Raw genomic sequence first — 24,272 nt, 5'->3', positions numbered from 1 at the left:
TGATGAGGGAAACCAAGAAATCCCATAATGAGCCTCCGTAGCGTAGCTCTGAGCAGCTCACGGCTCTGCTCCGCCGTTCTAAAAATAGCTTGCACCGACAATTAAAGGTAACGAACGAACCTACTGCTATGACTATAGGGATTATGGCAATGGGCCAATTTGACAAAATGTTGAACTATTGCTTTAAACTGATGTACTGGACACTGAGGCTTTAGTTTAAATGAATGAATAATATCTAAATGTTGACTCACATTACTGTGTTAAGTTCCCTGTAGATGCAGGAGTAAGACCTTACTACCTGGTTACTGATGATGGTTCTTGTGTTTCCTGGTGCAGGTGCAGACCACCACCATGTGCATCTCTGTGAGTCTGAGTGGCTCGGTGGTGCTGGGCTGCCTCTTCGCTCCCAAGGTCCACATCATCCTCTTCCAGCCGCAGAAGAACGTCAGCACCCTGCGAGTGGCCACCACGCGCTTCAGCGTCACCACCGGGCCCGGGTCCAGCTTCTCTCAAGGTACCAAGCAGCTCCTAAGGGTTTTCTTAAAGGGATAGTTCACCCAAAATTGAGTTACAGGGGGTCTCGGCGTAGCAGTGCATGTCCATATAACGGTTGCAAATGGATACCAACTGTCTTCGTAACAAAAAGACACACCAAAAGACATCCAAATACCTCCATGCTGCTCGTATGTAATGTCTGTCTTGTATTGAAGCCCCGAAATGCGAAATTGTTCCAAAAAAATTTAAATAAGTCTATATTTCAAGCTTGTTTGTAACAGAAGCTCCTCTTCCCGGTCCGTCCAAATCTTGCACGATTTGCGCCGGCGTCAGTACGAGCACTATGGAGGTATTTGGATGTTTTTTGGTGTGTCTTTTTGTTATGAAGACAGTTGGTATCCATTTGCAACCGTTATATGGACATGCACTGCTACGCCGAGACCCCCTGTAACTCAGAGAAGCCACGGAGGACTCTGAAACTTCTCCCAGCCCTTAGTGGGGATGAGTAGATAATGAGTGCAATTTGAAATTTCAATTTTGAGTGAACTATTCCTTTAAGAGTTTGTCCTCAGTGGATGTGAGGTTCTAAGTTCAGAGGATGTTGTTATGATGCTGTGTAAAAACCTTTGAGACAAACTGTTGGTAAAAAATGAGCTATACAAATAAAACTGCCTTACCACCTGAGGCAACTACTCAACAAAACAGTAACACATTATTTATACACTACATAAATATATAATGTCGTATCATTACTTCTAACAACTTTATAAGTGTCTGTTTCACTCTCACCTCCAACACTGTGTTGTATTTTCTTACCTTTTATCTAAATAAAACAACATAAAACCAATAACTCACAATAAACCCTTATATAGTATATACTTTTTTAACCTTTATTTAACCAGGGATAATCCCATTGAGATTCAGAATCTCTTTTGCAAGGGGATCCTGGCCAAGAGAGCAGCACAGTAGGTCCACATAAAGTACACACTGGAAAAACAGTTAAAACAGTTTGGCAAATCACATCATTACATTATAATCACCAGCTGCATTCGGTAAGAGGTAAGATGTAAGATGTGCATTCAGTAGTCAAATAGTCCTTGATCCTAGCTTTAAAATCTTCCATACTTGGGAGGTAATCCAATTTAAAATGACTCTGTAATTTATATATTTATTTATTTCATTTATATATAAGGGTGTGAATGCTTTGATGGCACCAAAGACAGTCCACATACGAGGAGTAGGGTACATTATCAGTCTATCAAGCCTGAGACTACAGCTTTTGGTGTAGATGAAGATATTACGTCTGTAGTAGTCCAGGCAAAATAGCGTTTTCCGACAGACTAATTGTCACAGAATGTTTTTCACCATACATCATTTCTATGAGGTGTCCAGAACAACATACTAAAAGTCCTAAGAAATCCTAGTTGGAGAAATATGTTTAATTCTCATCATTATTTACTGTATAAAGTCTATGGTGCTGACAACAATACACCCCAATGGGGCTATTTTTTCCCTTTACTCCTATCACAATGAAACTTTACACAATGAAAGTATCCATGAAATGCAATATTTTTTTATTACAAGTTTCTCTTAAAATGAATTTCATGGATAATTTCATTGTGTAAAGTTTCATTGTGATAGGAGTAAAGGGAAAAAATAGCCCCATTGGGGTGTATTGTTGTCGGCACCATAGACTTTATACAGTAAATAATGATGCGAATTAAACATATTTCCCCAACTAGGATTTCTTAGGACTTTTAGTATGTTGTTCTGGACGCCTCATAGAAATTATATATGGTGAAAAACATTCTGTTACAATTAGTTCTATTTTTGGGTCCAAAATCAGCTAGATTGCCTGGACTATAGAGGACAGAGGAGACCAACAATTGCTAACTCATGTGTAAGTGTGTGGTCCTCTGGGTCGTCAACAGCTCATAGTGTACAGACAGACAGTGCGTTAGAAAGGTTTTTGTCAATAACAAGAGAACTTAACTTTTGTTTTTCCATGTTTTGCAGCATCAGCATCGAACGTTGTTCCAACGGTGTGTAACGGACGGGAGGTGGTGGACTCCACGACGTCGTCCTTGTGAAGATCGACCGAGCTCCTTTTGCCAAGCATTGTAAACAGAGTTATATAACCACTAGTCCTGAATCAGGTGTCTCCGATATTACAGAGGTCACACAGACGATTGTCCTGACTTAGTTGTCCTCAGAGTGCTGTGAGTACAATGTCCCGATTATTTGATTTTGTTCTTCTTTGACTCGTAGCGATTTTCGATGAGATGCCGATAAAGTCGCATATAGCCCTTGTTTTTATTGAAGATTCTACTTGCAACAACTTGGAGTAAATGATAGTAAATCTGTTAAATGTAATATATACGAGACGTTTTTAATGTAGATTTTGGTGAACCAGTTTGTGCTTTTCTTGTAATTTATGTAAATAAAATGTGTTTTTTATTAATACCAAGACGACTGGCTGTCTGTCTCATGATCATTATCATCGTTTAAATGACTGTGAGATGTAGATTTACTTTGCTCAGCAGTGTGGACGGTTATTATTATCCTGCTGCTTCATGTCAGTCACAGCCTTCAGTCTTTAGGTCTTTGTTCCTCTTCTCTTTTTCCTTCTCCGTGATTTCCAGTTCCAGTTCTTCCTCCCGGGTGTTGCATCATACGTATGGACGGAGGCAGCAGTCAGAGATCCAAGCTTGTTAAGATGCTCGACTGTTATTACTTAATTCTGGAGCTGTCTAATATTTATCAGCTCCGTCTGCACCATCTGCTGAAACCAAACAGCCTCTTCCTGAAAACCAACCAACTCAAACAGCATCGTCTGCTGCTGTGGGATGGAATCCACCAGAGCTGCTCTATAGTAACACACAGCTACAGTCCATGGTGTTACACTGCCATCTGGTGTCCACAGCACTGCATCTGATCTGAGTCCACTGGAACATGCAGGTTAAACACAGTGTTTACATATGGAGGAAGGACTGATAATCACTGTTGTACTTAATAACATAATCCAATTACTGTGATTATATATAAGGCAGGTAAAGCATGAACTAGGTAGATCTGCTCTTACAACCCTACACCAGCCTGAAAAATAGGTGTTAGGGTGTAGGGTGGTTACACCTTTTCAACACAGCAACAACATCTGACTGAATATTCACAGATATAAGAATGAAACACAGTGTTGTTGATCTTTACTGTGGTTTGACAAACTCACTGAACACAGGAACCATAACATCACTGTCTGTGTCTCTGTCCACCTGTGGATTCAGTACTACTATTAACTACTACTACCACTACTATGACTGGTAATACTTTACAATAAGGTACACAATATTAGAGTAGTTACTCAGGAACTAATGATGAACTAACTATTCCTTAAACATTAGTTACTCTTTTTGTACCCTAAAGTAAAGTGAGACATCAAAATGAGTAGGTAATGAGTACTGAATCATTACCTACTCGTTAATTAGCCTTTTTGTGTACAATTAAAGGGACAACGAGGAGTTTGCTTTTGGTTCTAAAAGAGTCTCATATTAATGTGGATGAATCTACGTTACCACTTAAATATACTGTATAAATATATTGTTTTGTCTTTATAGTTATTTTGATATTATTATTTAGTGGTCGACTCGCCCAGCATTTCCTAGTTTCGGTTTCACGGACGCTGCCCGGCGGGTCATGGGAATAACGCCACGGAATCGCTGTTTATGGTCGGAACTACGACTTCGTCTTCCAATCTCCGATGTTCATTCGCTTTCGTCCGTCTTGCACCGGTCCAAGGATTTCACCGTGCGCGCTGAGGCTCATGGGAAATGTAGTGAAAACACTTAAGATTAAGATGCTTTTATTGTCATTGTATATCATACAACGAAATTTCCATTTGAGGCATTCCCAGATACCCATAGCAGCATTTCCAAAACTCCTCGTTGTCCCTTTAAGTAAAATGAGACATCAAAATGAGTAACTACTCTAATTTTGTGTACCTTAGTTCTTCACTAACTACTCATTAGTTCTTCATTAGTTCCTCAGTAACTAACTACTCTAATTCTGTGTACCTTATTGTAAAGTATTACCCTGGGTCTAGTATTACTGACTACTGAATGAGCATCAGAGAGGACGCACCACACCAAGGCCTTAGACAGGAGTTACTGACTGTGGGAACACCTCTGTTTTTCCTTTTTGACTTTGGACTTGACGCCTGCAGATAGCATGTAGTATGTAGCAGGTTTGATATGAAAATAAAGTCTGATAAAGCAGGCTGTTTACTCTACACTGTGGTAACCCCAATCTCCTTTCGCCTTACAGCAACATTATGAAAGAAAATCTGAACTGAACTGCAACAAGTAGAAATAATGAAAGTGGGAATTTAAGCATGACTTGGCCACTGTACATCAAGGGTTTATGCTTTTGAAGTTGAGGAATAACGTGAATGACGTGATATTGTGCTGACAAGAAAATGTTTTAAACTATTTATCATTTAAAAACAGATGTCTATCTTTCCAACCTGAAATCTGAACGAAGCCATGAAGAAGTCAGACAACGACCAAACAGCTGAAATGAGTTAGTGAGTGGCGTTAAAGCAGAAGTAAGTGATCCGGTGGTTTTGTCTAACTTCCTGTCAGCCGATGGAGTTAGCAGTCCCCGCCCTCGTCCCTACGTCACCACATTCACGCGCATCCCTTGGCTGCACACACAGAGAGGACTGCCCCTTTATGCCGTTCTCTCTCCTCATTGGATAAAGGTTGTAGGATACAAGGAAAGTTTTCTCCTGGGCTCAGAGCAGAGCAGAGTGACTGACAGACCCGTGTTTCAGACCAAACACTCTATAGAAGTGATTGCTGTCGGAAGATACAACTATTTAAGACTTATATTAACACAAACATTCACCTGACTTCTGCTTTAAGGTCACTACTTCAACTTCAACTTTTATTCATTTTGTCCCCCGGGGGGGCAATTGGTTTTGCAGTAGACAAGCAAGGGACATGGGGATAACACAACCCCTGAGACAAAACACATACACATCCAATTACACAAACCACAGTTCCATCAACACAGGGATGGTGATCCGCAATGCACAACCACAAGTCAACAATAGAAAGATGAATAGTAGTACAGAAATCAATATCTATATAAATATAAAGTGCAACAACACTGCATGTAAAAATAAAAATAAAAACAAGGTACATCTGGTAACTAAACAGTAACAGACACATACGTATACAGTATAACATGTATCCTCCATGAGTCTCAAGTTGACTTGACTTGACAGTGTGCACACCTGGGGGGAGGAGGAGGAGTCTCCCGCTGGACAGAGGGCAGACCTGGGGGAGGACGAGGGTAGGTGGCGGTGTCGCTGTTCCTTCGCTCCAATGGAGGAGAGGAGCTACAGCAGAGCTCCACCTCTTCATCCCACTGTACACCCACTGGAAACTTCCTGAATCACAGTCAGTTGTCCTCCGTCTCTGTCTCCAGCTGCCGTGTCCTGTTGCTGCTTCTGCATCTTTTTCTTCACACCTGTCCGTGTAGTGAACCAGGTGAGGGGGGGGGGTTGGGTGGAGGGGGTTGTCTCAGTTTACTTCTTCCTAAACACATAAAAAAAACTACTGTTGCATCATAGCGAGTTGTTTTTACTGGGTGTTTAAAGTATTATACAGTAATAGTAAGGGCCTGTAACTACTGAGTAATTATACAACAAGTACTTCCGACCAAGCAATCTGATTGGTCAACAAGACATTTAGAACGTGCTCAAATCAGCATGACAGCACGCCTAACTAACCATCCATGAATTCCTATTTTTATAATTTTAGAAACATTATGTTACTCGTGAAAATAAATCACAAACTTAATCAACCTCCTGTAGAGTGCTCCTTTCAGATGCCAAACTCAAATTTTAGAACAATTAAATAACCATTTTTTAGTGAATATGCTGTAAACTGCCCCGTTTAAGACCTGGACTACATGTATATGGATATTTTTTTAAGCGGATATTTTCGTCTTCGTTTAAAAAAAAAACTGAGAGGCAAAACTGAAAACGATTGCCACTGAAGCCTGAAATGCCATGCCTGGCCGGTGGTGGCGATCAGCAAAATGTAAAATACCACAGAAGAAGAACAGTCAAATGGTCCAGAAGAAGCAGTCAAACGGCAGATTTTAAACCGTGCACTTTTCTGTCATGCATGCACGCTTCTCCTCTCTCTCTCTCGCTCTCTCTGTGTGTGTGTGTGTGTGAATGACAATAACGGAGAAACAGCGCTATGTGAACATGAATGAACGGCGGAAAATCTATTTGTGGTGGACGTAATTCAACACGAATAAATGAACGTATGGGAAACACTGCTAAAAGTGCAAAGCAACCGTTTTGCTTCCATGCATGTGCGAACGGCTTGTTGCTAGGCGCTTGACGTCATCGTATCAACACCAGCTCCGTTTAACATCGCTACACGGATTCACTCAATCGGAAATTTTTATATTTCTCCGCTTTTTTATCCGTTTAAAAATATCTCCGTTTATGTAGGTGAATTTGCTGTATTCGTGTGGCTGAGGCCCAACTGACAGAAAAATGCGTTTAGGAATATATCGTATTCATGTAGACCAGGCCTTAGCCGAGAGGCTGTTCCGTTCTGTGTAGCCTACAGCCAGAGAGACACTAGTTGTAACCGCAGTGAAAATAAAATATGGCCTGGGACTGAATATTTCGTTGGATAAGGATAAAACAGAAGATACCTCTATGTTTCTCCCTCTCTCTCTATCCCTCTCTCTCTCTCTTTGTGACTTTTGGGCTTTTAACTAATCTGTAGTAATCGAAATGTTTGACATTCCCCATCAGCTGTGTCGGCGACGCGGTATTGATTTAGTTCGGGAACGTCAGAGACCGTGATAAAACATTAACGTCAGCTCAGAGTTAATCTGGGACTAGAAAATCCTTTCTGTTGCTAGGTTGTTACTAATGGCGCACGGCTCGGCACGGCTCGGCTCGGTTTGGTTGTGTTTCCATTACAACTGAGTATCACTAGTGCCGCCGTGACGTCATTTACACGGCGCCGAGCAACGCTCTAAACTCTGTAAATATATAACTTTAGCAACATTTGAAACATTTTCAGGCGAGAAAGTAGTCGTTTAGATCCCCAACATGTTGAAAATCTGACAAAATACCAGCTGTTTACAATTTTGTTTCAACGAAGTCGGCGTTACTAAAGCTAGCCGTAGTGAGCAACGCACTTCCGGTTATTTTCACAAAATAAAATACCCGTTGCCTTTTATCATAAGGAAAGCCATTACGATAGAATTGGTGCTTTTACTTTGTAAACAGGAAGTGAACCTACCCTCGCTGTAGCTAGCTTTAAACCGCCGTTTTGACTGCTCTCGTCCCGTTAACGGCATTTAACCGTTCAATATGCCTTACCGGAGAGTCTTGCCAGCTCTGAGATCGGCCTGGTTCATTGTAAAACATTTATTTATTGATGTAAATGTGGTGTTTTCTGTGCGTACAGACCCCAAGGCAGTGCTGCTAACCACAAACAAACTTCTGCTACAGCCACAATTGTTAGATTTCATCAATGAGACCAACATTTATCCCCTAAAAAGAGTTTAACCAGCCGGTGGTAAACCTCTAAAAGCCATCGGGTAAGTTAATTAGCGGTGGTTTTCTCCCCGGGGTGACGATGGTAGGCTGGCCGGCGGAGCAGGTCAGGAGCCGGGCTGCTGCCTCTATGATGTCGCGGTCGCTGCTCGGACCTGGAGCTTCACTTCTCCCAAAAACATCGGGGCAAACTTCTAAACAGCCGTCGTTTGGATAAACTAACCGCACATGGGGATCTAAACAGTTACTTTCTAGCATGAAAATATATTAAAACTTAATAAAGTCACGTAGGTAATAACTGCACATTTCTGTTGTCGGTCGTCGCGCGGTTATGACGCTTCAGTGACGACACTCATTGGCCAATCAGTGGAAGGCAGTCGGCTGACGTCACGTTTTAGTAACGTTTCGGCTCGCTTGGAACCAGGGCTGAGGTGATACCAAAGTGTACCTGGTTGCAGGTACTGCGTGCTAGTGGAAACACGCAAATAGCGTGCCGAGCCGTGCTAGTGGAAATGCGCCATAAGGGTCGGATTATTTGCTGTAGAGGTAAACTAGGTTCCATTACACATAGGAGTCTACTGACGTGACTGATTGTGTTTCAGGTATTTGTCGGACCCCATGTATTCCCATGGAAATGGGAAGTGCACTCGCAAAAACCTTTCAAATTTGAGAGCAAATTGTCCATTTAAATTAATATATTTTGATGATACATTTTATTTTGTTGGTAATAGTTGCATTACCCTCGAGGGCGTGCTTTAACGTAATTTGAGCACTTCAAAGCACACCTTCTCGGGTAATATTGCTTAATTACAGAGCTGTAGAGTCAGAGGCAGCACTGCCACTGACTGGGGTGTAGAGACATGTCTGAGCTCGTCCGGGTCTGGGATCTGGATCTGGATCTGGATCAGGACTGACAGGTCTGTGTGCAGGTTCTTCATCGGGAGCATGGCACCAAAGAGACACGCTGCTTCCGCGGCCAAGGCCGGAGGGAAGAAGGCCAAGCAGCAGCAGCAGCAGCGGCAGCAGCAGCAGCAGCAGCTACAGCAGCGGTGGCAGCGGCGGCAGTGGTGGCGGCGGCAGCAGCAGCAGCAGCAGCAGCCGGAGCCGGACTCACCGCAGACCAGAGGACGGAGGATGGTGGACGAGCACTGTGAGCTGTGTTGGGACTCAGCCCAGTCAAAATGGTGAACAAGACTGCATGGCTTCTTTGTCTCCCAGACAAAGGAAAACCATTGAACTCAGCCTCCCAGCGTCCTTCACCTTTTCACACCTAGGTGTGGAACCTCCACTACTGACCCCCCATTGGTCAGGTATGGCCCCAGGACCTGTGAGGTCACAGGCCATATAAAAAGGAGAAGTTTGCTTCTCCTCTCTCTCTTCTCTTCGTCTCTTCTCTTGCCCGCTCTTCAGAAGGAGCTGCCGCTCCTCTCAGCTCCTCACCTGGAGCTACTGCTACAGCTCTCCAATCTCCATGAGGCCTGCCTGCACAAGGCAGACACCTCCACTGGTAGCGCCGCGAGTGCCTACCAACGGATTAAAGAAAAGGAACCAGCTAGCACGACGCAAGCTCTGCTAGTTGAGCTACGGAGCCACAAAACAAAGCAAGCAACCAAGGACTCTCCTCAACAGAACTCAAACTACACAGCCAGGGCGGCTGTAGTTCACTGGACAAAGACACAATCACTGGACTTGACAAACCGCAACAGGACCAGCAAAACCTGCAACCGCAGGAATCCCCACCAGCACCGGGAACTTCTCACCCTCACGTGACTTGGTAATGTAACTGGGCCTAGTTAGAATTACCTTGCACCTTGACTAAGCATAGAGTACTCCAACCATGCCAATGTATGTATTGATTGAAATCAGTTTAAATACTTGAGCTTTGTTGTTGTTGCTTTGTTGTTGTCAGCTATAGCCTCATATTTAGTTAACCTATGTTTAAAATGCAACTTGAGCGTTGAACAAAGGACACACCTTTGTTCACCTCCCCCACATCACATGTGGTTGGTATTAGAGGCCATCTTGGAGGCCATTTGGTTGTAACTCCCTTTGTCTCAGGACAAAGCAACCATCCTCCATCTTTTCCATTGTCTGAGATCACACTTCACACCTCACAGACACATGGTCACCGACACATAGCCATACACTCTCACCAACACACACACACACACACACACACACACACACACACACACACACACACACACACACACACACACACACACACACACACACACACACACACACACACACACGTGTACATAGTGTATGTAGCTTGTCTTAGTTTCATGTTTTGTTATTCCATTTTCTAGATGTGTCCAATAAACTTCCTTGAAACTTTACTTGTCTGTTAATGTTGTACAATAGTGAGTATGCCAACCTCTACGCAGTAGAACTTCTAAATCCTTCAACTTTGCAGCTATTGATAATGTTAATTTGTTTATAATTATTAATTTAATCATTAAACAAGGTTCTATATTAATAGTTAGCACACCCTTTTGAGACTGACTTTGGTACATTGGCTGTCTGGTGCCCCGAGGTGGATTTAATAAAATTAAATCCCATTAATAAATTTTATAGTAATTATTGATATTTTGGTATTGATATTTTACTAATTTGATAGCCAATAACCCTCTTAATAATAACTTTACTTATAGTTGGTATAACCCCAACATAAATGGTGCTTCCGTCGTGAGGCATCATAATAATTCTTAATAAATTATCCCATAAGTTGTGCTAGAGCACAACAGCTGTCTGGCTCTGGAAATGTGAGGGGGGGATCCTCATTGACGGATAAAAGATAAAAGTTATTATACTGAAAGACTGTGTGTGTGTTGTCTCCACCAGGTGTACCGGGACTATGACTGCGTGCTCAATCAGACCAACGTTGGACAAAACAATAACAAGTTTTATGTCATTCAAATTATTCAAGACAACAAGAAGTTCTACTCCTGGAACAGATGGGCCAGAGTGGTGAGTTCATCCTGGTTCCTGCAACACACTTAACTTACTTTATTTACATTTTAGACAATTAACCGCTTGCCCTCCACCTGAAAACATCTGTCTGGGACATATTTAGCTGCGCTTTGTGTGTTCTAAAGGGTTTGGTTGAACAAATGTCCTCAGTGGATCCTCAGTAAGTACATGTTAATGTGTTCAGCTCACAGTGGGGTGGGGGTTAGTATCTGGATAACCTGTCTAATTCTGATTCAGGGTGAAAAGGGACAGGGCAAACTCAAGCTGTTTGATAAGGTCGATGGTGCCATCAAGGACTTTGAGAAAAAGTTTAAAGAGAAGACAAAGAACAACTGGAGCGACCGGGAGGCCTTCGTGTCCCACCCTGGGAAATACACCCTGATCGAAGTGGACGGAGACTGGGACTTTGAGTACATGGTGGGTTCAAGTTGCGCTGGAACAGAGAGTGTGAATCATTGGAATCATCCAGAGTATAAATAAGTAGAATGGATATGGTAAAATACCAAACTGTCACTTGTGTGTTCCTGCAGGTGGACAGTTGTGGTAAAGGCAGAGATAATGTCCTGCCCTGCAGCCTGGACAAAGCTACAAGGAACCTCATCCAGCTCATCTTCAGCAACAACATGTTCCAAGGATCCATGAAGTCTATGAACTTAGGTGGGTGTGTTTCACTGACTTAGACTTAGAGATACTGAACTATTAAGTGCAAACTTAATGGAGGCTTGGGCCGGCCCTGATCACAGATAAACACGGCTGTCGGGTATTTAGAAAAAAGGAAAGGAAAACAGTGACTACGTGTCAGCCGCCGGCCGTCCTGGACTACCGGCTGTTCCTCTCCAGAACACACAGATGTCCAGTCCGCCCCTGGTAAAGCTACACTTGCGCTTCGGCATTTTGTGAGCGGAGGCAACGCTGCTCCGACGTCTGCTCCCTCTGTAGCACGTCGCAGAGCCGCACATACAGAGGCAGCCTCTTGGGAATTACGTCAGAGATGCAACAAAATACCGGAGTATTCTGTGCAAAGCGCAAGTCAAGTATGTTTAATGGTCCCATGAAAAACAATGAAAACCGGACATTTTCATGAATTTATAAAAACCGCCCGTCCCCCCGTACAGGACATAAAAAATGGACGTGTCCAGGTAAAAGAGGACGTTTGGTCACCCTACTCAGTAGCAGGGTACATGTGCATCTCGTGGCATCGCTTCCTGAACTCTTCTTTGTTCTTCTCTACACACACTTATTCCACTATCACAATCTTACAGCACCCTCACTGGCCATACATTGTCTCAATATTACCGTTCCTTTCTGTGTCTGTAAACACATCTGGAAGTAGCTGAGGAAACAGTGAAGGTCTTTTAATGATGGTAAGAACCAGACTAACTGGTGTGGATGTGTATCTGTGTTTGTGTGTATGTGTTATCCAGACATCAAGAAGATGCCTTTGGGTAAACCCAGCAAGCGGCAGATTGCAAAGGGCTTCGAAGTGTTGAAGGAAATCAAAGTAGCCCTGAACCCAAAAAAAAACAGACAAGCTCGTCTGGTGGAACTTTCCTCCAAGTTCTTCACCACGGTGCCGCACAACTTTGGCAGGAACCGACCGCCGGTCATCGACAGCAAGGAGATAGTGGAGAAGAAGAAGGAGATGCTGAATGTGAGGGATTTCTCATCAGATTTTTTTCTTCTTTTTTCAGCTTGTCTGCATTGGTTTTCATAGTATAACAACACAAAGGGTGTACATTTTTCTCAATTGGGTGTATCTCAACCTCACCTCTGATCTGAGATCTGAGATCACATGGAGTCCACCCATAAAGATGTTCTGCTCAAATTGCCTGATTATGTTCTAAATATTACTGCGCTGGCTCAAACGCTTGTTAGTTACCATAGCAATGGAGACTCACCTCACCTCCCTTCACTGATCAACTATCAGGCTGTGGCAGAGTCACTGGCCAAAAAAAGTGGAATCGATAAGTCGAATCGTTAAGCAGACATGATCCCAAGGAATTGATCCAAGTTGGAACCAGTTCTTGATTCCCACCCCTAAGCTTTAGGCAGATGTTTTTGCTTTGATGAATATTGCAGTAAACAGTAAAGGTGAGAGGGGTCACCCTTATTTTGCTCCCCTCTGCATAGTGAAACTGACTTGACTGTCTGTGATGTTCTGGGTCCTGAAGTCTCTCTGGTTCTACCTGCTCTGTGAAGGTGCTGGCTGACATCAAGCTGGCCCAGACTCTGAAGTCGGAGACTAAGAAGGCTCAGGAGGAGATGATAGAGAACGTTCTTCATCCTCGAGACCAGGACTACCAGTCTCTGAAGTGCAGACTGACTCTGATGGACAAGAAGACAGAGACCTTCGAGGTTTGAACGTGTGTCTGAGTGGATGTTTGTTCCTGTTCATGTGTTTCTTGTGTCCTCACTTGAACTTGTTCCTGCTCTTACAGATCATAGAAAAGTACTTGAAGGCCACTGCTGATACCGACTGTGTACCAAAGATTCTCAACGTTTGGGAAGTCGACCGAGAGGCCGAGGTAAGAGCCACAGCCAGTAGTCCTGTTGAATGTACCGGATCGTGGACTCCTGAGATACACATCCTGCTCTTCACAGGGCGAGCGCTTCAGTCAGAACGATAATCTGGAGAACCGGCGTCTGCTGTGGCACGGCACCAACATCGCAGTGGTGGCGGCCATCTTGAAGAGCGGCCTGAGGATCATGCCTCATTCAGGAGGACGCGTGGGCCGGGGAATCTACTTTGCATCTGAAAACAGTTTGTCTGCAGGTTATGGTGAGTCTTCATGAAGACTGGGATCCAAGGAAATAATAATGATAATAATGGGTTAGAAACATCTCATTTTCCGGCATTTATTTTTTAGTGCGCACGTCTCAGAATATCGGAGTGATGTTTCTGAGCGAGGTGGCTCTCGGCAAAGAACACACCATCACCACGGACGATCCTTCGCTGGAGAAAGCTCCAGCTGGCAACGACAGCGTGGTGGCACGAGGACGAGTGGAGCCAGGTACAGTACAACACCTCCTCACATGTGTTCACTCAGTAAAAGCTTCAGATACCACTGAAGGAGCCACATGTCTGGTCTGTGTAAAAGCTCGATCAGTCAGGATAAAGTTTCAGTTGCTTTTCACTAACATTTTTGTTAGTTCAGGGGGTGCTCGGTGGTGGAGTGGTCTCGAATTACTGAGCCGCTGATCGCAGGTTGGTCTTCCAACCAAGACAATAGGGGTGGGGGAAAAAAATTGCCATTCTTATCCTCTACGATTCTGGATTGATTCATAATCTAGAAAAATAGATTTTTATTATTTTTATTCATGTTTCCTCCGTCCTTCCTCGCGCCCTCACAGGCTTCTGTACATAGCGTTGCAGCACGCCATGATGCTAAGACGCTCGTTAACCGATTACTAACGTGAACTGATCATATTTAAATGCTATTGAATGTCTGTGACTAGGCTTGTGTCCATCAGCAACGCAATCCTCTCATCAATTGAGGATTGATGTTTTTTTTGTTTTGTTTTTGCCTTTAAACACACGCGTGCGCTACAGCTGTGCAATCACATCCACTGAGCTCTGGATCAGCTGATCGGTGTCAGGTGACATTAGATCTTCACAATTTGAACTTTTTTCATACAAAGTGCAGCCAAACACCAGGATGAAGAGAGAGGAACAGCTCATTTGGTTTCATATATGTAAAAATTACACGCTGTGTTAAATTCTGCAGCATTGTTTGTTTGGTGAAGTTGTGACCTGTTGTCTTCTCAGATCCATCTAAGGACATCTTCATCCCCCTGGATGGCAAGAATGTCTCTGTCCCTCAGGGTGAACCCATACCGCAGCCTGAGTTTCAAGAGAGCTCCTTCCAACAGAGTGAATATCTTATCTACAACGAGAGCCAGTGTCGCCTTCGCTTCCTGCTCGAGCTGGAGATGAATAGACCTGAGCAGGTGCTGTGAAGGAGAGATGAGGAGTTTGGCTATGCTCTTTTCTAATCTGCTATTTTGACTTTCTCACTGTTTTTCTTCACAGGAACTACAGTAGCTTTTCCAATGACTCCAATCCACATCTGCTGGAGGCTATGGCTGACACATGTACCTTTATCATGAATGAAAGTATGTCTTCTACAGGAGGTCTTTCAAATTTATTTAACAAAGGATATGAAAAAACATGCATAAATCCATCTTGATAATGAAAACTGTTGCTATCTCTCAATGACATGTCTGTGCACGGTTGGAAAACCATGAGGCTCCACGCCATTCAAAACATTAAAGCTATGGTCTGTGATCTGAAAAATGATGAGAGAAATTTGAAAAAAGCCCCCCCCCCACACACACACACACACACACCCCTCGGAGCCTCCTAACAACACGCCCCCAGAGCAGAGCAACAAGCCTGCTGCCAGCTGAAACCAAACACGGCTTTGAATGCGGAGTAAAATGTCGGATTCACAGTCACAACTTCCACAATAAAACCGAAGATTACCTGTTCAACATGAACTCTGCTGTATCAGCACCACCGCTGCAGCCTGAGCGGGGTGGCTCTGTGCTGCGGTGCTGCGGCGCCGCGGAGCCCGGTATTCCTGCTCCTCTCCTCCAGACACAGCACCCTGTGCTGGGCTGTGCGGCGAGCAGCCTCCCTCCAGCTCTGGAGCTGTGCTCGGCGCCGCCAGCACCTGTGGTCCTGTTGCCACCGCTGTGCACCAGCTGCCAGTAATGAGGCGATGCCAGTTGCTGTCGTCACCGTAATTACAAGCTTGTTTTGTAGCGGAAGCTCCTTGAAGCTCCTCTTCCTGGTTCCTGGAGATCATTCTCATCCGGCACACCACCTCTTTAATCTCCTCCCATCAGGCAGGAGATAACAGAAGCATCAAAAGTAAAACATCACGCTTCAGAGACAGCAAGCTCCAAGCTATTAGACTCATGAACTCAAACTGATTCACACTAAGCACTGCACTTTGCGCTTATACTGTGTATACATGATGTTGCTGGGTACTGTTCTTTGTCATTTGTAATTTATACTATTCCCTGCATGTGTTTTTCATGTGGTGGTTGTGTTATATGTATTGGAGAGCAAACCAAGACAAATTGACCCGTCGCGTAAGCCCCGCCCCCATGGTTACTGTTGCTACGGCGGGCAAGCTTTCACTCCCAGCCATGCTCCTGGCAGTATTTGGTATCGATTTCAAAGTAAATATCAGCAAATTTATGGATAAACTGTTCTGAGATAATAGAGAGAAGAAGTTACAAAGATCATTCAGAGTTTTCAGTGACGTGACTCGCGCAGGAGGATAAAACATCTGTTCAACGACACGACTGGACAATGTACAGAGCAGCAGTAAGGGCTGGTAATTTTACCGTCTATCAACCCACGAAGACTTACGTCATCTCACTGGTCATGAAACGTTGTCAAACTGCAAGTTTTTGGGCGATTGTGAACCACATACAGCTTTCGCTGCTGTTTTTTTTTTCTCCCACCGCTGTATCAGTCAGTGAAAGCAGTCCCTGCCTGGAGGATCCCTCGCCTAAAAGCCCAGGTAAACGCGGTAAAAGTACAGCTGTCATTTCGGAGGTGAACATATGGTTATCCCCATATTTACACTTGCTCAAGTCGAAAAAAAAGTCCGCTCGTATCTGAACATCTCTATATTGCTGCTGCCGCCGCCGCCACCGCCGTACTAGCAGCAGCAACAACAACATCCTTCTCTACAAACAAATGTTTTTCGTTTTTAGTCTCAAAATGTGTCCACAAAAGCAAACGTAATGACTCACTGCGGAAAGCTTGCCAGGCCTATAGTTACGGTTGCTAACGTAGGATTGGACAATAGCCGTTTGTGGGAGGAGTTGGCGAAGGGTCAATTCCGAACCTGAATGAGGGGCGCTGTCGCGGACGGCTGCCAGCTAGATCGCTCCACTCTGTCCTTTAATTATCCTGTCTATATCGTATGTATCAGTTTGGAAGTGTACTTAATTTGTATCGGAAGATATAGGCTACATGTACGATGTGGTCTCGCACGGTTTTTGCTGTTTTCCTGGCGCTCGGAGTACTTTTATCGTGTTGGATCCCGGCGGCCATGGTGGAACGGGGCCATGTCTCTATTGTCTACACCCGGGACCAGCTGATGGAGTACCGACGCAGTGGAGTTAATGGTGTAAGGCATGAAATTCCCATGGAACTAAGGCGGAAATTTAGGGGTTGTAAAGCCGGGAGGAGACGATGGCTGAAGAAGAGGAGATACAGACCGTGTATTCCTTCTATCGTTATGGGGAACGTGAGAGCACTGTCAAATAAAATGGACGAATTAACATCTCTTACTAAGAATGACAGTGTGTTCCGTGAGTGCTCTATCATGTGTCTCACGGAGACGTGGTTGCATGATAACATACCGGACTCTGTGGTGAGTTTGGACAGCTTTCAGTTGGTGCAGGGTGACAGGACCTCTGACAGCGGCAAGAAGAAAGGAGGTGGTGTCGCTGTCTACGTGAACAACAGGTGGTGTCACCAAGGACACATCACGGTAAAGGAACGTGTGTGTTGTCCGGACATTGAACTTTTGGCAATAAGTCTCCGTCCATACTATTTGCCCCGTGAGTTCTCCCAGGCCATCGCCATTACTGTTTACATCCCACCAGCGGCAGATGCGACGCGGGCCAATGACGTCATCAGCTTGGTTATCACGAGACTACAGACTCTGCATCCTAGTGCCTTCATCACCATCTCTGGGGATTTTAACCATGTCACCCTGTCATCATCTCTACCCACCTTCAAACAGTTTGTAGACTGTAAGACAAGAGATATAGTCCAGTGACAATGACCCCCAAAAATTGAGATACCCCTACCGGAGGTAGAACAAAACCTAACAATGTTTTTCCTCATCTCCAAGGTCTCCCATATATGAAATGGATTCTTAGGTTAAAATATTTTACTGCAAACATTGTTAAATTGATACATATTGTCATACACCCCAAACTTAAAAAAGAACAAAAATACAGCCTGGCCGTATGGGAGTTAAGACATATAAACTCATGTAGATTAATAACACAAGCTCTGACAGCTTTGAAACTTGACATAATTGTGGCCAGGAAGTTCCTTTACCTATTAGAAAAAACTGGATGTGAATATCTTGATGTGTGTGACATATAGAGACCTATAAACACTTGCCTTAAATAAGCGGACATGCAAAAAAAGAATATCTATGCAGAATATTCTCATTTACTTTGTAGTTGCTCAGCCAGGGATTGTCATAGAAACACATATGATGGCTTGTTTGAAAGATGGAGTTGTGCAGAATCCAGTGATACCAAATATGTGAATATAGCATGCATAGTCAGCATAATACATCACCAAATGTATGAGGTGTCCCAAATGAAAGAAAGTGAAACATTAAAGCAGAAGTAAGTGATATATTTGTGTTAATATAAGTCTTAAATAGTTATATCTTTCGACAGCAATCACTTACATAGAGTGTTTGGACCGAAACATGGGTCTCTCAGTCACTCTGCTCTGCTCTGAGCCGAGGAGAAAACTTTTCTTGTATCCTACAAGTTTTATCCAATGAGGAGAGAGAACGGCACGCAGGGCTGTGTGTGCAGCCAAGGGATGTGCCTGAATGTGGTGACGTAGGGACGAGGACGGGGGCTGCTAACTCCATCGGCTGACAAGACGTTATTGGTGCGTTCAAGGTAACCCGACCCGTAACTCGTGTTTTTCCGACCTGTGAAGTCGTACCAGTTCGATCTGGTACGAGTTCACGGGTCGGAAGTTACGAGTGGCCGTTATAGTGACTTTCACAGGTAAAACAGGTCGGAAAAACACGAGTGGGTTGCCTGGAACGCTACAAAGTCCTAAGTCGTGACTTGAAGCTGTAATTTACGGTTTCAAAAGCCTGCCTGGAACGCAGCATTAGCGAAAACGACCGGACCACTTACTTCTGCTTTAACATAATCAAGTCTCCACAGCCCATTATCAATGGTGACAAGAATGTTGACCAGTTCAATCTTACTGCAACCTAAGCAAGTAACTTTGGGTAAGTGCTACTCTTTTTTATAATACATTAAATAATAGCATATTTCATGATGACACCTTATATAGTTCATATGGAAACAAATATCCAGTAGAATCAGTTTAAATTGAAATAGAACACCTCAAAAATAGGCCCACTTGAATTTATTTTTAGTCAAGTCATTACTGCATAATGGAAAATAATTCTGATGTTGACCCTAAATTTTGTAAGAGCCGCCCATTGCCATTTGCCATGAAGTCAAGAGTGGATGCTGAATTAGATCGACTCGAGAAGGCTGGTACGGTGAGTGGGCTGCGCCAGTGGTGCCTGTAGTGAAAAGAGACAACATAATTCGGCTGTGTGCCGATTATAAATTAACAGTAAATCAGGCTGCCACCACAGAGACCTATCCCTTGCCCCGAATTGAGGAGCTGATGGCGGGACTGTGTTTTCAAAGATCGATCTTGCCTCACCATATCAGCAGGTCCTTCTAGAAGATGAGACAAAGAAACTACTGACCATCAATAAACATCGAGGGTTATTTGTGTACAATAGACTGGCTTTTGGTGTTGGTTCAGCACCTTCCATTTTCCAAAGGATTATGGAAAATCTAATGAAAGATCTGGATGTTGTTGTCTATTGGGATGATTTGTTAGTTACAGGAAAAACTGAACAAGATCATCTGAAAAAGCTGCAAAAGGTGCTACAGAGACTCCAAAGAGCGGCTTGAGAGTCAAGAAAACCAAATGCGAGTTTGGTAAATGCAGATTGAATACTTGGGACAAGTTTTGAACAGCCATGGCATTCATCCATCTTCAGACAAGATAAAAGCAATCAAGGACGCACCAGCACCATCCTGTGTGAAAGAGCTGAGAGCATTTTTGGGGTTAGTGAATTAATATGACGATTTATGAATAACCAAAGCACTGTACTAGCTCCACTCCATAGGCTGTTAAAGTATGACGGGGCATGGGTGTGGAAGAAACCAGAGCAAAAGGCTTTTGAGTAGTGCAAGAAGTTGCTAACAAGTGACAAGATTTTCCTGCTATTCCTATGATTCTAACCTACCCCTCACTCTGGCTTCTGACTCCTCAGCTTATGGTATAGGAGCTGTCATTCAGCATGAGATGCCAACAGGAGAAACCCGTCCCATTGCTTAGGCGTCACGGACGCTATCCCTGCTGAGAACAAATATTCTCAGATTGAAATAGAAGGACTGGCATTGATTTTTGGAGTCAAAAAGTTCCATCAACATTTATGGGGAAGGGAATTCAAGCTTGTCACTGATCATAAGCTTTTGCTGACTCTTTTTGGAGAACACAAAAGCCTGCCCACCATGGCTTCTGCCTGGATTCAAAGATGGGCAATCATCCTCTCTGCTTATGACTATTGCATTGAGTACTGTGCTTCAGAAAAACACAGCAATGCACACGGACTGTCAAGGGTTCCTTTACCTGACACAAGCGATGTAGGGACTGAAGCCATAGCGCAGAACATTCATGCATGTTCTATGCACTGAACATTTTTGATGCAAGTGCCAGTGGATGCTGATCAAGTTGCACGTGCCACATGCACAGACAGTGTGCTAGCCAAGGTTCTGAAATACATTACGAATGGTTGGCCTGATGATGTGGACAATAGTCTGAAACCTTTCCACACCCGCAGATATGAACTGTCAGCTGAACGTGGATGTGTACTCTGGTGCACCAGGGTGGTTTTGTCTGAGAAGCTCAGAAAAGTTGTGTTGAAAGAGTTGCATTCTGGTCATCAAGGGGTTGTGAAAAGCTCTGGCACGCAAATATGTATGGTGGCCTAAGATTGACACGGATGTAGAGCAGGTCTGCAAAGCCTGTGAATCTTGCCAGATGGAACAACGGATGCCTCGGCAGGTGCCTTTACATCCTTGGGAGTTTCCAGGCCAGAGCTGGAAAAGATTACACGTGGACTTTGCAGGCCCCTTCTTACTGTAGGTCACACCTTCATGATTGTTGTAGATGCCTACTCCAAGTGGCTAGAAGTATTCAGAATGCCCAGCACCCCATCACAAGACTAAGGAGACTGTTCGCAGCATACGGTCATCCGGAGCATGTTGTAACTGACAACGGAACGCAGTTCACGTCTGCAGAGTTCAAGAACTTCATGCAGAATGGAATTCTGCACTCTACAAGCGCCCCAGGCCATCCTGCTTCTAATGGTCTCGCAGAGCGATATGTGCAGACACTTAAGAGTGGAATTAAGAAGTTTTCTCAGACTACACTCGACATTGAGGACAAGATCTCTGTGTTTCTGATGCAGTATTGCTGTACCCCAAACTGCACCACTGGTCAGTCGCCTGCGGACTTGGTCCTAAACAGACATATGCAAACTCGCCTGGACCTGATGCATTCTGACACTGCAGTCACAGTTCGCAGAAAGCAGTACATGCAGAAGTTCTATCATGACCAGCGGGCAGTGAGCAGATCTTTCTCTTTGCAAAATACGGCAGGAGGGGGAGAGAAGTGGATTCCTGGAGTGATAGAGCACCAAACAGGACCAGTGTCCTACAAAGTGCAAGAGACAGACACAGACATAACATACAGGAGACATGGGGATCAGTTGAGATCCCGTGTCACAACTGAGGGACTCATTTTGGATACTGACTGTACAACCTCTAATACTGACACTTCCACCCAGCCAAGTGTGCTCCAAGACAACGTGTCAGCCGGTGCTGATCTTCTGCATATGGACAGTGCAGAGGTGCCAGCAGCATCTCCAATGCTGTGCCACTCAGCCAGAGAAAGGAAGCTGCCTGAGCGCTATGACCCTTAATGTGCAGATTGATTGTAGCAAGACAAGGGAGTTTGTTAAATTAACTTAGAGACATTTGTATGAGTTTGTATGGTAATACAAGGCACTGATATTTTAAGTCATGGTGTAACAAAAGTGTACTTTCATTTAAAAAGGGGGGGGGTGTGATGTATCAGATTTTGAGTTTTGTATTCTGTGTGACTGTTGTGCCGTTGTTATCAGTGTACCAAGGAATGCTGGGATATGTATGTGAAGTTCCGGTTTTGCACGAGCTGAGTAAAGGTGCCATGTGCAGTAAGAGTCACTGCGTCCTGTGCGTTATTAGGGAAATACACAACACTAACACTATTATTTCCCATTATGCAGTAATGTCTTGACCAAAAATAAATTCAAGTGGGTGTATACAGTATATATTTAAGGTGTTCTATTTCAATTTAAACTGATTCTACTGGATATTTGTTTCCATATGAACTATATAAGGTGTCATCATGAAATATGCTATTATTTAATGTATTATAAAAAAGAGTAGCACTTACCCAAAGTTACTTACTTAGGTTGTAGTAAGACTGAACTGGTCAACATTCGTCACCATTGATAATGGGCTGTGGAGACTTGATTATGTTAATGTTTCACTTTCTTTCATTTGGGACACCTCATACATTTGGTGATGTATTATGCTGACTATGCATGCTATATTCACATATTTGGTATCACTGGATTATGCACAACTCCATCTTTCAAACAAGCCATCATATGTGTTTCTATGACAATCCCTGGCTGAGCAACTACAAAGTAAATGAGAATATTCTGCATAGATATTATTTTTTTGTATCTCCGCTTATTTAAGGCAAGTGTTTATAGGTCTCTATATGTTACACACATCAAGATATTCACATCCAGTTTTTTCTAATAGGTAAAGGAACTTCCTGGCCACAATTATGTCAAGTTTCAAAGCTGTCAGAGCTTGTGTTATTAATCTACATGAGTTTATGTGTCTTAACTCCCATACGGCCAGCCTGTATTTTTGTTCTTTTTTAAGTTTGGGGTGTATGACAATATGTATCAATTTAACAATGTTTGCAGTAAAATATTTTAACCTAAGAATCCATTTCATATATGGGAGACCTTGGAGATGAGGAAAAACATTGTTAGGTTTTGTTCTATCTCCGGTAGGGGTATCTCAAAAACTAAAGCCCTTTTTGACAGTTTGTCACTAGCCTAATAATAAAACACTGGACCTGCTGTATGCAAATGCTAAAGATGCTTACACCTCCACTGCTCTCCCTCCCCTAGGCAGATCGGACCACAACCTGGTCTACCTCCAGCCTATGTATTTGCCAGCGGTCCAGCTACAGGAAGCAGTTGAGACTCTACAAGGCTGTTTCGAGGTGACTGACTGGGATGTTCTCTGTGATGCACATGGGGAGGACATCAATGGTCTCACGGATTGCATCACCAGCTATGTTAATTTCTGCATGGACAGTATCATCCCCACTAGGACAGTGCACTGCTTCCCTAACAATAAGCCGTGGGTGACAAAAGACATTAAAGCAACACTTAACAGGAAGAAGGCTGCTTTCAGGAGTGGAGACAGGGAGGAGATGAGGGTGCAGACTGAGCTGAGAGTGAAGATCGCAGCAGGGAAGGAGAGCTACAGGAGGAAGCTTGAGAACAAACTCAAGCATAACAACGTGAGGGAGGTATGGAATGGGATGAAAACCATCACTGGCCATGGTGTGAAGACAGGCCAGACGATGGAAGGTAACCAGCAGGAGGCCAATGAGCTAAATCTGTTTTTCAACAGATTTGACAACAGGGCTTCATCATCATCGTCACACCCCCAACCTAGCTCCTCTTGTGCCCCCCCCCACCTATGGTTTCCCCTCCCACCCTACCTAACCCCACTTCCTCGTCCTCCACCTCCATCCCCTCTCCTTCTGCACCCCGTCTCCAACATGTCTCCATGACGACTGCTCAGCCTCCCCTGCCCCTATTAGGACCGTCTGACTGCTCCCCGACTTCCCCAATCACCATCACCCCGGAGGACGTCAGGAGGGAGTTCAGTCGCCTTCGTCCTGGAAAGGCTGCAGGCCCTGATGAACTCAGCCCAAGAGTGCTGAAAGGATGTGCCACTCAGCTGTGTGGAGTTTTCCACCATATCTTCAAACTGAGCCTGAGCCAGATGACTGTTCCGGACCAGTGGAAGACCTCCTGCCTGGTTCCGGTGCCTAAGACAAAGCACCCCAGCTCGCCTGGCGATTATAGACCAGTGGCCCTTACATCGCATGTAATGAAGTCACTGGAGAGGCTCGTTCTTCAGCACCTCCGCACAGTCGTCGGGCCATCATTAGATCCCCTCCAGTTTGCCTACCAGCCCCGTATTGGAGTAGAGGATGCCATCATCTACCTGCTGAACAGAGTCC

General features: G+C 44.1%; 2 protein-coding genes across 2 annotated transcripts in view; both read left to right on the top strand.

The window, feature by feature from the left end:
• grm2a (glutamate receptor, metabotropic 2a) overlaps positions 1-2,962 on the top strand; it is a 49,039-nt gene extending 46,077 nt beyond the window's left edge. Inside the window, exons 8-9 of the mRNA XM_085777826.1 lie at positions 337-514; positions 2,512-2,962. Coding sequence (XP_085633952.1) covers positions 337-514; positions 2,512-2,585 — 252 coding nt within the window. The 3' untranslated portion in view covers positions 2,586-2,962. The remainder of the gene's footprint in view (positions 1-336; positions 515-2,511) is intronic.
• A 6,069-nt stretch (positions 2,963-9,031) lies between these two features.
• LOC146986741 (protein mono-ADP-ribosyltransferase PARP3-like) lies at positions 9,032-15,019 on the top strand. Its single transcript, XM_085777825.1, has 11 exons — positions 9,032-9,245; positions 9,639-9,652; positions 10,934-11,059; positions 11,300-11,479; positions 11,593-11,719; positions 12,487-12,713; positions 13,262-13,417; positions 13,501-13,587; positions 13,664-13,841; positions 13,930-14,073; positions 14,829-15,019. The coding sequence occupies exons 1-11, from the start codon at positions 9,032-9,034 to the stop codon at positions 15,017-15,019; spliced, it is 1,644 nt and encodes a 547-aa protein (XP_085633951.1).
• The last annotated feature ends 9,253 nt before the right edge of the window (positions 15,020-24,272 follow it).

This window comes from Trachurus japonicus, chromosome 5 (genome assembly GCF_045865225.1).
Source record: "Trachurus japonicus isolate A0001 chromosome 5, Traja_1.0".
Taxonomy (NCBI): Eukaryota; Metazoa; Chordata; class Actinopteri; order Carangiformes; family Carangidae; genus Trachurus; species Trachurus japonicus.
Note: the sequence above shows the minus strand (reverse complement) of the source record. Positions and strands in the feature narration are given on the sequence as shown.

Excerpts from the sequence above, each read along its gene's own strand:
- LOC146986741 (XM_085777825.1), top strand. The coding sequence starts at position 9,032 with ATGGCACCAAAGAGACACGCTGCTTCCGCGGCCAAGGCCGGAGGGAAG. Across the intron at positions 11,480-11,592 it reads ACTGGGACTTTGAGTACATG|GTGGACAGTTGTGGTAAAGG; the intron begins GTGGGTTCAAGT and ends GTGTTCCTGCAG. Across the intron at positions 14,074-14,828 it reads ACGAGGACGAGTGGAGCCAG|ATCCATCTAAGGACATCTTC; the intron begins GTACAGTACAAC and ends TTGTCTTCTCAG.